This window comes from Jaculus jaculus, chromosome 20 (assembly GCF_020740685.1).
Source record: "Jaculus jaculus isolate mJacJac1 chromosome 20, mJacJac1.mat.Y.cur, whole genome shotgun sequence".
NCBI lineage: Eukaryota > Metazoa > Chordata > Mammalia > Rodentia > Dipodidae > Jaculus > Jaculus jaculus.
Genome location: NC_059121.1, coordinates 10093499 through 10106975, shown reverse-complemented (window position 1 = coordinate 10106975; position 13477 = coordinate 10093499). Strand labels below are relative to the sequence as shown.

General features: G+C 37.0%; 2 protein-coding genes across 2 annotated transcripts in view; one reads left to right on the top strand and one right to left on the bottom strand.

The window, feature by feature from the left end:
- LOC123456274 (zinc finger protein 585A-like) overlaps positions 1–13477 on the top strand; it is a 545778-nt gene that overhangs the window by 171965 nt on the left and 360336 nt on the right. The gene's annotated exons all lie outside the window — the stretch shown is intronic.
- LOC123456288 (zinc finger protein 25-like) overlaps positions 11647–13477 on the bottom strand; it is a 36178-nt gene continuing 34347 nt past the window's right edge. Inside the window, exon 6 of the mRNA XM_045139085.1 lies at positions 11647–13311. Coding sequence (XP_044995020.1) covers positions 13214–13311 — 98 coding nt within the window. The 3' untranslated portion in view covers positions 11647–13213. The remainder of the gene's footprint in view (positions 13312–13477) is intronic.

Here is a 13477-nt window from a genome sequence, read left to right as displayed (position 1 = left end):
TGCCTTCCTTTACACATATCAGGCCTGTGTTCCCAGCAGAAATTCTCCTCACAGAGATCATTTGTCTCTCATCTATCCTCAAAAACTAGGGACCTTTGACAACTGATGTCTCGCATCCTATTGAGGCCTCCTTAGCGCAGTACAATGTCCAGGGGTCTTGTGCAGACAAGCTACTGTATTGCTTGCCCCATATTGGCAGCCAATGCAGGATTAAGCCTGTATTACTGTAGTCAGCATTCCTTTCCATACATTGAGCCACGTGCCACACTCCAAATATCTCTTTGCCTTGTTGGTTACAGAAGAGACTAATGTGGACTCTAAAGCAGTATAGACCCCTCCAGAGCAATGACTTATCTTTACCTCACTGTCCCTATAATATGGTCCAGTAGGGAGTGTCATCATCACATTCTCCAGAAGAACAAAGTATGTGTCCAGAGAGTACCTAGCTTCTCTGAGGTCACACACAGAGAAGCTGAATGGGAGTGGAGACAAGCATCCATGTCAATCATGGGTATTACCACTGAACTCTATCCAGTTACCTTTTATTTGAGACAGAGTCTACGTTAGCAGGCTGGCTTTGAACACACTATGTAACCCAGGATGGTTTGGAACTTGCAATGCTTCCTCCTTACTAAACCTCATCACAAGGTGGGTTGACAGGTCTGTACCACCAAGACTGGTCTGGAAGTGAGATTTGAATATAGGTCTATGCCACATGCACTATTCCCAATGAACACAGTACTGGGGGAGTGCATCACAGAGAAGAGGGCTTGAGGGGATGAGGCCTCTGTGCACAGTAGCTCCTAGAATACTACATTTCCAATTGACCAATCAAAAGTTGAGGTCCCAGATAGCCAAAGCTTCTTCCCAGCTCAGCATATAACAGTTCCTTCCATGCCAGACTATTCAAGACACAGAGACAGAGGCAAAGATAGAAAAAAAGACACATGTCTGGAGATAAGTGGTTAATATATATATGAATCCCCATGTGAGCTAGCTGAGGCAAGAGGGAGACTTTAGCAGCATTACAATTGGACAGCCAGATACATAGAGGCCGCTAGAAAGATTCATGTTTACCTTTCTGTTTCTTTATAACCATTCCTGTTACAAAAATCAGTACTAGTCAGAGTTCTGCAGAAGAGAATCAATAGAATGAATATGCATTTTAAGAGAGAATTGTTATTTTGGCTTACCAGCTGAGCTGGGCAGTCCAACCATGACTATCTCTAGGCTAGAGAGTCTGAGAACTCTGTTGCCATTCAGTGCACAAGGCTGGATGCCTCAGCCATCCCAGTCTGGCACTGGATGCCTAATGGAATCCTAGGGAACTTCTGGTTTTCAGTCTTTGTTAGAAAGCTGATGAAGCTGGGCTCAAATGTCCATGAAGGATAGCTGCCACAAGGTAGGTGCATGTACCAGTGAGGAGGAAAGGTAGCCAGGCCAAAGGCCCTGCCTTTTCTTGTTGCTTCTTTTATCATAGTCACATGAAGCACTGGCCACTCTGAGGGAACTTCTTCCTCTGTCTCTTAATTACTCCAGGAAATGACCTCACAGACATAACCAAGAAGTGTGTCTCATAATTTCTGATCTGGACAAGTTGACTACAGAATTATATTATCAGACATATATGTGACATTATACTTCATTTGTCCCTATGGATCCCTTTCTTCCCTCAATAATGTCAACCTAGCATTCCTATTACACTGATAACACAAATAGTCTATTCTGTATTTTCATATTTTCTTTTTGTTTCTTTATTTTATTTTTATTTATTTATTTGTTTGTTTTTGTTTTTCGAGGTAGGTTCTCACTGTAGCCCAGGCTGACCTGGAATTCACTATGGAGTCTCAGGGTGGCCTCGAACTCACGGCGATCCTCCTACCTTTGCCTCTCGAGTGTTGGGATTAAAGGCATGCGCCACCACGCCCGGCTGTTTCTTTATTTTAATTTTTAATGCGTGTTATTTAGTAGAGACAGACAGACAGACAGAGAGATAATGGGTGTGCCAAGGTCTCCAGCCACAGCAAAGGAACTCCAGATATTAAGTGCCACCATGTGCATCTGACATTCAACCCCTCAATTCCTGAGAAATGAAGCTGGGACTTTTGACTTGCAGACAAGTACCCTAACCCCTAAGCCATCTCTCCAGCCCTCTTTATGAAAGTTATTATTTTTTATTTTTGGTTTTCTGAGATAGGGTCTCTCTCCAGCCCAGGCTGACCTGAAATGCACTATGTAGTCTCAGTGTGGCCTCAAACTCATGGTGATCCTCCTACTTCTCCCTCCAACATGCTGAGATTAAAGGTGAGTGCCACCATGCCTGGCTTTCTTTGTATTTTGAAAAGTGAAATAAATAGATGAGATTGATCAGAAAAACATCATTTCAAAAATCAATTTCACATAATTTATTTCCAATTGCAAAAGACACTTAAAAGCTTATATGATAACATACATAGAGATACAAATTATGTTTATCCCTTTTGGTACTTATACATTATTTGTGATTTCAAATGTACACAAAATCCAATTACAGAATTTGTTACCAAGAATGAGATGATACCACCAGCCTAATTTTTGTTGATCAAAATTGTTTTAGATAATCATGAGTTTTCTTTTCCTTGTGCTTCAAATGAATTTTTGGATCATTTTTTCCTGTTTCTGTGAAGAGCAACATTGAAATTTTGATGGGGATTGCATTAAATATGTAGGTTCCTTTTGGTAAGGTTGCCATTTTCACAATATTGATTCTTCTGACCCAAGAACAAGGGATGCCTTTCAATTTCCTAGTGAATTCTACAATTTCTCACTTGAGTGTTCTAAAGTTTTCGTTGTAGAGAGCATTTGCTTCCTGGTTGTTTATTCCAAGGTACTTTAATAACTTGATCACATCCTTTCTAATTTATATCCCTTTTATGTGTGTCTCTTGCATTATTGCTGTGGCTAACACTTCCAGCACTATATTAAATAAAAGTGAGGACAGTGGATACCCTTGTTTTGTTCCTGAATTGGGTGGAAGAGCTTCCTATTTTTCTACATTTAGCATTATGTTGGCTGTAGTATGTCATAAATAGCCTCCATTATGTTGAGATATGTTCCTTCTATTCCCAGTCCCCTTAGGACTTTTAACATGAAGTGATCTTAATTTTTGTCAAATTACTTTTTCTGCATCAAATGGACAACCATGTGATATTTTTTTTTTGTCCTTTGGTACATTTATACAACTTATTATATTTATCAACTTGCTTATGTTGAACCACCCCTGCATCTCAGGGATAAAGCCTACTTGGTCAGGGTGAAGGATTACTCAGTTATACTCTTGTATTGTGTTTGCCAATATTTTGTTGAGAATTTTGGCATATATGTTCATGAGGGAGCTTGCTCTGAAATTTTATGTTTTTGTTCTATCTTTGCATGGTTTGGGTATTGGGGTGATGCTGGCTTTGTAGAAGGTGTTTGGTAGGGTTCCTTCTCTTTCTGTTTTATGGAAAAGCATAAGAAGAATTGGTATTAGTTCTTCCATGAAGGTCTGGTAAAATTCACCAGTGAATCCATCTGGGTCTGGACATTTTTTAGTTAAGAGATTTGTGTTAACTGTTGGATCTCCATAGTTGTTACATGACTATTTTAGTGGTTAATCTCATCTTGATTTAATTTAGGTAGCTCATATAAAACAAGGAAATCATCTATTTCTTTCAGATTTTCAAGCTTAGTGGAGTATATGTTCTTATATATACCTGTGATTTTTTGAACTTCTCTGGTATCTGTTGTGATGGTGCCTTTTTTGACTCTTATTCTATTAATTTGTATCTCTTTCTTCTGGTCAGATTTTATAAAGGTTTATCAATCTTGTTTATACTTTCAAAGCACCAACTGTTTAATTGATTCTTTGGACTTTTTTTTTTTTTTTGATTGCTATTTCAATAATTTCTTCCCTAACCTATATTATTTCTGCCAATCTACTGATATTCATTCTGCCTTGTTCTTCATGTTTCAAGGCTTTAAGGCGAAGCATTAAGTTGTTTACTTGTGACCTTTCTGGTTTCTTAATATGTGCACTTAAAGCTATAAATTTCCTTCTTAGGAGTGCCTTCATTGTGTCCCAAATATTTTGGTAAGTTCTGTTCTCATCTTGGTATGAATTTTTTAAATTCCTTCATGATTTCATCAACCCATCCTTTATTTAGTAGGGTATTGTTTAGTTTCAATGATTTTGTGTATGCTCTATAGCTTTTCTTGCTATTGATTTATAGTGTGATCTCATTGTGATCATATAGAGTGCAAGGAATTATTTCAATTTTCCTGTATTTTTAAAGATTTGCTTTGTGTCCTGATATATGTTCTATTTTACAGAATTTTCAATGTGCTGCTGAAAAGAATGTATATTCTGCAGGATTCTGATGACATGTCCTGTATATATCTGTTAGGTCCATTTCATCTATGACATTATTCAATCCCAATGTATTTGTTTATTTTTTTTGCCAGGACTTGTTAATTGTTGAGAATGGGGTGTTGAAAGTCACCTACTACAACTGTATTTGGTGTTATTTGTGCTGTGGGCTCAGGTAGGCTGGCTGGTTTGGTGGGTCACTGCTTATTACTTGTACCAGATTCTGTGTTAGTGAGCTCCCATCCCCAGGTCTCTGGTGCTTGCACTGGAGGTGGGGGAGGGGAGTGGAAGCTGTGGATGGTGGCTGAAATTCTACCACTCGTCCTTGTGATCCTCTTCCTCATGAGACACTCCGTTTTTCCTTGTCATCCTCCCTTTAAGTTTCTTGAGTTTCTGAGCAGGCCAGTGTAAGTAGAGAATCTCCTCATCTGTTTCTTCCTGTAACTCATGTCAAGCCTTGCATCTGTGGCCATAAAAACCTGTTTCTGCCATTGCTGAAACTTCTTGCTTTGGTGGGCTCAACACACTCAGAATCTCTCCTACTTCTGTGCTGCAGGTTATAATTTCTTATACATCTCACCTTTTAGTAGAAGAGTGGCTTTTACTTTTTTGTGTGTGTTTTTCTCACCTCGGCTGCTTTCGCATGTTCCTACACCACCATTTTAACCATAAGTCATATCTACATTCTTTCCAAGCAATGGACATTCTAAGCTACTAAATCAACCAGCCAGGCAAGATATAGTCACCAATGCATAGTGGCACATAAGTGATGGGTAATCAACTTCCTACTCATTGAATAAGAGGCCCTGTGCAGTGGGTGGGAATTGATGCTTACAACTAAGAAATGAATAGAAACCTATGGCATATAACAATGGGTGGTGGCACACACCCTTAATCCCATTACTCAGGAGGATGAGATAGAATTGCAGTTCTGTTGTGGGTATGTGTTGTGTGTGACTTGTGTGTTTTTTCTTCTTGTGTTTGTGTCCACTGTATGTAGTGAGTTGTGGGTGTGAGTTGGAGTTGTATGCATTGTGTGTGTGTACATATTGTGTGTGATGTGTTTTCAACTTGTGTTTGTGATCCTTCTCTGTAGTATGTCATGTTTGTTTTCTGTTTGTATTGTGTTCAGTGTGTGTTGTTTGGTGAGTTTTGTTTGCGTGTATAGTGTTTGTGTTTTGTTGTGTGTTGTTCATATGTGTTGTGTGTTGTTTAGGAGTTGTGTCGTGAGTTTTTGTGTTGTGTTTGTTTCTGCTGTGCGTAGTGGGAGTTATTTAGTATTTTGTGTTTGTATGTGTTATTGTATGCTATGTGTGAGTGGTATGTATTTAGTGTGTGTTCTGTTACATAGGTTTTTATGTTTTGCCACTTATTTGTGTGCATTTTGTGTAGTGTTATAAGCAGTTTGTGTGTTTTGTTTTGAGGATGTGAGTTAGGTATGTTGTGTGATTTAGTGGTGTGCAATGTGTGTGAGTTGTGTGTTGTGTTTGTCTTTTTTCTATTCATTGTGTGTAGTTTTTGTTTTGTGTTTATGTGTTGTGGTTATGTGCTGTGAATTGTTTTAAGTCTTCAGTTTATGTGTGTTGTCCATAGTATGAGTTGTTTCATGTTATGGGTGTGATGTGTATGTATTGTATATTGTTTGTGGTTTTGTTTGTGGTTTATGAGCTGTGTGTATGTGGTTGGGTGTTGTAGAAGTATTTTTTGTGTGTGTTGTTTTTGTCCTGTGTTTTTGTACATTTTCTGTAGTGTACATTGTTTGTGTTTTTATGTGTTGCATGTACTTTTTGCTTGGTGGTTAATATGTTGTTTTGTAATCTGGTTATGTATTGTATATTTTGTTTTGTGATCTGAGTTGTGTGCTATCTCTTGTGATTGTTTGCATTGTGTTCAGTGTTTGATCTTTGTGTCTGATGTGTTAAGTGTTTGTAGTTTGAATTTTGTGTTTGCATATTTTTATGTAGTATTTGGTTTTTGTATGTTGTGGGTGCTTGATGTGTGTATGGTATGCATTTATATGTGTGGAGGGTGTGTGTTGTGAGTAGGGTGTTGTGGTTTTTAGGTTGTATTGGAGTGCATGGGTGTAGTGCGTCTTGCAAATGTGTGTACTGTTGTGTGTTCTGGTAATGTGTTATGAGTTGTATTGCCTTTTTCTCTTGTATTTGTGTCTATTGTGGGTAGTGTGTAAGGAATTTCTATATTTTGTATTGGTGTGTTGTGTTGTAAGTGTACATTATGTGTGAACTGTGTGTTGTTTTCTCTTGTGGTTATGAGCATTGTGTTTGTGTTTTCTGTTTGTGTGTGTAGTTGTGCTTTTGTGTTCTGTTGATGTATATTGTGTGTTGTGTCTTTTGCATTTGTGGCTGTTGTATGTTGTGGGTATGTGTTTTACATAAGTTGTGTGTTGTGCTTTTGCCTTGTATTTGTGACTATTGTGTGTATTTTGTGAGAATTTTATGAATTTTGTAGGTATATGCTGTGTGAGTTGTGTGTTGTCTTTCGTCTGTTTGTATTCGTTATGTGTTTTTGTGCCTTTTGTGTCTGGGTGTTACTGTGTGTGGGGGTGTGTGTTGTGAGTTGTGTTTAAGTCTTCAGTTTGTGTGTGTTGTATATAGTGGGTTCTTGTGTGTTGTATGTGTGCTTTTGACTGAGTTGTGTACCTTTGTCATGTCGGTGTGAATTGTGTGTAGTATGTGCTTTTTGTGTACTGTGGGTTGTTTACGTGTTGTGTTTGTATTTTGTGCATTGTCTTTTCTGTGTTGACATTGAGAGAATTTGTTGTGACTTGTGTGTTCTTACGTGTTCTCTGTGAATTGAGTGTTGTTGGTTTTTTTTGTCTTTTGCTTGTGTGCATTGTTGGTGTTTTTATTTCTGAGTGTCGTTTTTGTCCTTCTGTGTGGTGGTGTACAATGCATGAATGTGTTGTTTATTGTGATTATATGTTTTGTGTGACATGTGTGTTCTATTTTCATCTTGTATGTCCATTGTGCATAGTATGTTTTGTCCATCATATGTAGTTTGCTTTGCTTTTCTGTTTTGTGATTTTGTGGATGCGTGTTGTGTATTGTGGGATTTGTGTATTCTGTGAGATGGGTGTTGTGTGTGTAGTTGAATGTTATGACAACTAGTTGTGTTAGAGTTTTATGTTGTGTATGAGTTGCTTGTTGGGTGTGGAATGTATGTTATGCTTTTACTTGGGTTTGTTCACATTAATGTATTCCTTCTGTGAGGCTTGTGTTGGCCAGTATTGTTGTTATATGTTGTGGGTGCAAGTTGTCTGTGAATTTTGTTATGGGAGTTATGTGTTAGTTCTTTGTGGTGTTTTCATCTTGTGTTTGTGTGTCCTCTGGTTAATGTATCTTGTTTTGGTGTTATGTTTGTGTATGTTGTTTATGTTAGTTTGTATGCTTTGTGTTGTGTGTCGTATGTGGTGATTATGTGTTGTATGTGAGATGTGTTGTGATTTCTTGATTGTGTCCATTGTGTGTTGTGGGGTTTTTTTAATGTGTTGCGTGCTAGTTTTCTGTTGTAATACTTGTATGTTGTGTCTGTGCAGTGTGTGACTACTGTATTGCATTATATGAGTTTCTCTCCATTGGGTCTAGTATGTTGCTTCTCTGTATTTTGTGATGTGTGTTCTGGGTTTCAGGATTGAGTTGTGTGTTGTTTTTGTGATTGAGCACATTGTTTGCACTGTGGGATGTTGTGTGTGTGTGGTTTTGTGTTATGGGTAGTATGTTTTGTTTTCTGGGTGAGTTGGCTTTGTGTTGTGTATGTTGTATGTGGTGGGAGTGTTGTTGAGTTGTGGATTACATTTTCATGTTGTTTGTGTGCCTTCTCTGTTGTGTCTTGTTTCTGATTGTGTTTGTGTGTGTTGGGTTTATGCTGTGTGTTTTTGTGTGGTTGGAATTTGTTGTGTGGTGTATTTTCTCTGAGTTGTGTTTTTGTCTTGTTTGTGTCCACTGTTTGCATATTGGCATGTGTTTTTTGCATGTGAGTTGTGTATGTGTTTTGCTGTGTGTTGTGGGTTCTTTTGATGTGTGATAGTATTGTGAGTTGTGTTTTTTCCCCTGTTCTAGTGTGCATTGTTTGTAGTTTATTGTGTTTGTGTGTAGAGTGACTGTGGCTAGTGGCTGAGAGGACCGAAGGATCTAATAGGCTGAGAACATGGTAATCAGCAGATTCTCAACTATGGCCCTGTGCCCTCCAACTGAAGGTCTGTTAAAACCTACTTGACCTGTAGCCTTACACATCTTGCCTGATATTACCCTGGGAGCTGAAGCATGGTTAAGCTGCAATCTTCATCAGCCTGAAGGTTCTCTTTCCTCATTGAGTTGATCATTGATGTGACACAAAAGTCACCATACTCTTGAGAAGAGAGTAGAAACATGGTTATCACACCATCCCAGGCTCTGGCACTTCAGAGGAGGAAAATAGTGGTGGAAGGGGGAATTAAAATAGTTTCTTGTCCATATGTATAGACATTGTGAATAAACAGGTCAATTTTTAAAAAGGATTTAATAATTTCCAAGTTGCCTCTCAGAAAGTTTGTTCAAGTTTGAATGGAAAACATTTTATATTTTACAGCCTATTCTTGACAAATATGAGAACACAGCATCATTAAGTTTAGTTTAAATATTATTAACTTATAGTACTTCCCATATCTTTTAAATCAACTTTTACTTGCAAGGAGAGTTAAGAGTGCAAAAATATGAGAATGACTGTACCCGGAATGCAGCCACTATAACTGTACTCAACATATGTTCCATTTTGGGCATATGTCTTTATGTGGTCACTTTATGTAGTGAATGACTTCTCCAGCTTAATATCATTTCTTACTAGTTTCTAACTTTTAATACATTACACATGAGCCTTTCTTTTTCATGTAAATGCTTTTGTCTTGGGTTTTTATAGCGCATTTTGTATTAATTTTAGAATCTGGTGTTATAAAAGTTTTATACTTTTATTTTTTCATTTCTGAATTCAATTCGGCTTAGGAAAACTTTCCTATATAGAATTTTTATTTACTAAGCATAGTGTCCTTGAGTTTATTTGTGCTATTCATTATTTTGTGTACATAGAGTCATTCCTGTATCTCTGGGTTATAACCATTCTAACTGTAATAAGTGATATTTGCAATGTATTCTTGCCTCTGTTTGCAAAGGTTTTGCTTAACATTTTTGCTTCTGTTTAAGAGATTGCACTTAGAATGTCACTGCTTATTATATACATGTTTACATTTACTAAGTACATTCCAGTTTTAGATATTGGGAGCTTAGATGTATGTATACAAAGTCTTTCTCTGAACTCAAAGGTCATCAATTCAGCTACACAATCTAGATAGTCAGATCTGGGATTCCTTGGGTGCACCTTTCTTTTTCTGGAATTACACACATGAACAATCACAACTAGTATTTTTAATTGTTTTATTCATTTAGTTTTTATTAATCAGGAGAGGGAGAGAATGGACATGCTAGGCCTGTACCTGCATTCACCCAACTCCAGATGCATCTGACATTCTGCATATGAATTTATGTAGGTAGTGGAGAACTGAACATTGGTCAAGGGGGTTTGCAGGCAAGTGCCTTAGTCACTGAGAAATTCTGCCAAACCCATAACATACATTATTATGTAGATACACGGTATCCAAAGTCAGGCCCTCATGCTTTTATGGTATTCACTTTCCCCAGTTAACCATATTCCAAGTCCTTTAAAATATTTTTAAGATATTCTTACATGCATAACATATCAATTACATACACTAAAAATTGAATAACCACTTGGTGTAGTGGCATTTGCCTTTAGTGGCATTTAGGAGGCAAAGAAAGAAGAATCACTGAGAGTTAGAGGCCAGCCTGAGACTGCATAGTGAATTCCAAGTAAGCATGAAGTGAGCAAAAACATGAGGCTAGAGGAGAAACTTTACATTCAAACATCCAAATTCTGCCCCTGGCCGACTTAAACTAATGACCATTTTATGATTACAAATGTATTAAGTCTGACTTTAAAATATCTCCATAGTATTTAGCAAATATAATATTACTCCAAACTCAAAAATACAACATCTAAATACAGATGCCAGGAAGTCTACTTACTATGAACCTTCTAAACTCAAAGTATAGTTACTTATTTCCAACACACAATGACATAGGGCAAATATTTCCATACAAAAAAAGGCATACCAAAGCAACGTTGAAGCAATATATATACGAAAACAAACAGGCCAAACATCAAATCTTGCTGATTCACCTTGGGAAACTAAGCAAAACATTAATTATTCTCCTAATTTAACCCCTCTAGAGACATGAAAGCTAGCTTTATGGGAAAAATCAAACTATGGCAGCATGAGCAGTATTCCAGGGCAGCAATTCCCAGAAAATTGGAGTTGCTACGATGAAACATTTTTCATCTTCATAGATCCATTTTTGACATAACAGAGTCTCCACACAAGAACATCAAAACTTCCCTTAGTTGCAACATGGCAAACTGAATACTTTGTCTACCTAACTGACCCCTCTTTCCTGCCTTTGTTGAATGTACAAAAGCAATATAAACTGAGTGATAAAATTTATAAATATAGGAAGAATGAAGCCTACTTTGAAGGAGAGTAATAAAATAAAGCTAATGATACTTGTACATCTTGAAATTCAAAACTTCTCAAAGTCCTCTACCAGACAACAGATAATTTCTTTCAAATTCAAGAACTGGTAGGACAATTGTTTATTACACAAAATACTCTCAAAGTATCTTCTGCCCAATATTTCATTCTGCTGTTAGCTTTTTCAAACATATCACAATTGCCCATCAAGCTTTGTTTACATCAGTGCATGTCTCCTCAAGTTCAAATTTCCATATAGTTCCCACAAACCAATTCCAATAAAAAAAAACAGTAAGCTTTCAGAAGTTTACTAAGCAGTGACAGAAAGAATAAAGTGTATGATTTTTTTCAGATTCACAAATATCATCTGCAGGTAATATCTGATGTGACATTTGTATAATTTTGTTCCTCGTTTTATTTTGTAACATTTCACACTTGCACAAAGGTTTCAGGTGAAAATGATATGAGAGTTTTGAGTGAAAAACATATGTAGCACCAATATATAAACAGTTTTTTAGTTCAATAATAGATAAATTATTAGTTTTGGTAGCTTGTTCATAGGAACATTAATAGGAATTCTATTTTCACGATTTCTCTGTTGCACATTGAGAAGAGAAATGGAAGTTTTCACACATTCCAATGACTTTTATTTGGTAAAAGTTCTCAGAGGTATGTCTTCCAGATTCATGAGTTGTAATTGTAGAAACATTTCAAACTACACTACTTTGATAGGACTTATCTACAAAACTTCTTTGACACATGAATTTTGACTTATGGAAGAAAGCATTCTTGCAATCACTGCATGTTATGTGTGTGTGTATGGCTTCTCATTTGTTTAGTTCTGCCATACATGGCTGTCAAAACTTGGAAGAGATGTTTTCATCTTTCATTATGTTCATGATTTTCAAGGTATATTGATTCTCTGATGCATAGTAAGCTGTGACTGGGTAAAGAAGACTTTCCCACATTCATGTGTCTACTCAATTGTATGTATTCTCTGATGCATAGTGAGCTGTGACTGAAAGACAATATTCTATATTCTTACCTGTATGAGTTTTCATATAATTAGTGACCTGATTTCAGGAAAACAGATTTCCCACTTTCAGAAAATTCTCATATCCATTACATTAATGTAGTATCCCACATGTGTGCATTCTTTTTGGATTATTAAGGAACAGCTTTTTCACATTCATTGCATGATATGACTTTGCTCTTGTATGAGGCTTCTGATGAATATTGATGTGCAATACCTGGATGCATCCTTTCCTACATTCATTTGGCTATACAACTATGTGACTTCATTGGTGAACAGCGATTTGTGACTTTAGCAAAAATGCTGCTACATTCACAGGGAATCACACCTGCTTAAATTCTGTGATAATGATGGGCATAGCAAATAAAACATTTCTATGTAAATTTTTTGATATGTCTTTTGATCTGAATGAATTCTGATTCCTATTGAGACATGACTTCCCATATCCATTATAGTCTAATGACTTTGCACCTATATGACTTTCCTGATGAACAGTAAGCTATGATTTGGAGATGAATGCTTTCCAACATTAATATGGTTTCTCCTAAGTGTCACTTCTCTAATATATACTGAGTTGTGACTGAGAAATAAAAGCTTTCCCACACCCATATTCATGTACCTTTCAACTATGTCTTCTCATGTTTAATAAGATCTGGTATAGCAGTAAAAACTTTTCCACATTTATTACATTCATATGGCTTTTCACCTATATGAGTACTCTGATGGACAGTGAGACGTGACTTGGACATAAACAATTTCCCACATACCGTACATTCACATGGCTTCTCAACTGTGTGAATTCTCTGATGCTTATTTAGATTGGCTTGGTAATGAAAGCTTTCCCACATGCAGGACATTGATAAGGTTTTTCCAACAGTGTGAGTTCTCTGATGTATAGTGAGCTATGGCTTGGGAGATGAAAGCTTTCCCACATTCAGTACGTTCATATGGCTTTTCACCTTTGTGAGTTCTCTGGTGATTATTAAAATCTGACTTGGTAATGAAAGCCTTCCCACATGTACGACATTCTTATGTCTTTATACCGGTATGAGTTCTCTGATGCACAGCAAGCTGTGACTTGAAGATGAAAGCTTTACCACATAGAGTACATTCAGATGGCTTTTCACCTGTGAGTTCTCTGATGCATAGTGAGTTGTGACTTGAAGATGAAACCTTTCCCACATACAGTACATTCCTATGGCTTTTCTCCTGTGTGAATTCTCTGATGTATAGTGAGGTTTGACTTGGAAAAGAAAGCTTTACCACATAGAGTACATTCATATGGCTTTTTACCTATGTGATATCTGTGATGCCTACTAAGATCTGACGTGGAGATAAAGCTTTACCACATTCAGTACATTCATGTGGCTTTTCACCTGTATGAATTCTCTCATGTATAGTGAGCTGTGTCCTGGAGATGAAAGCTTTCCCACATGCAATGCATGCATATGGCTTTTTA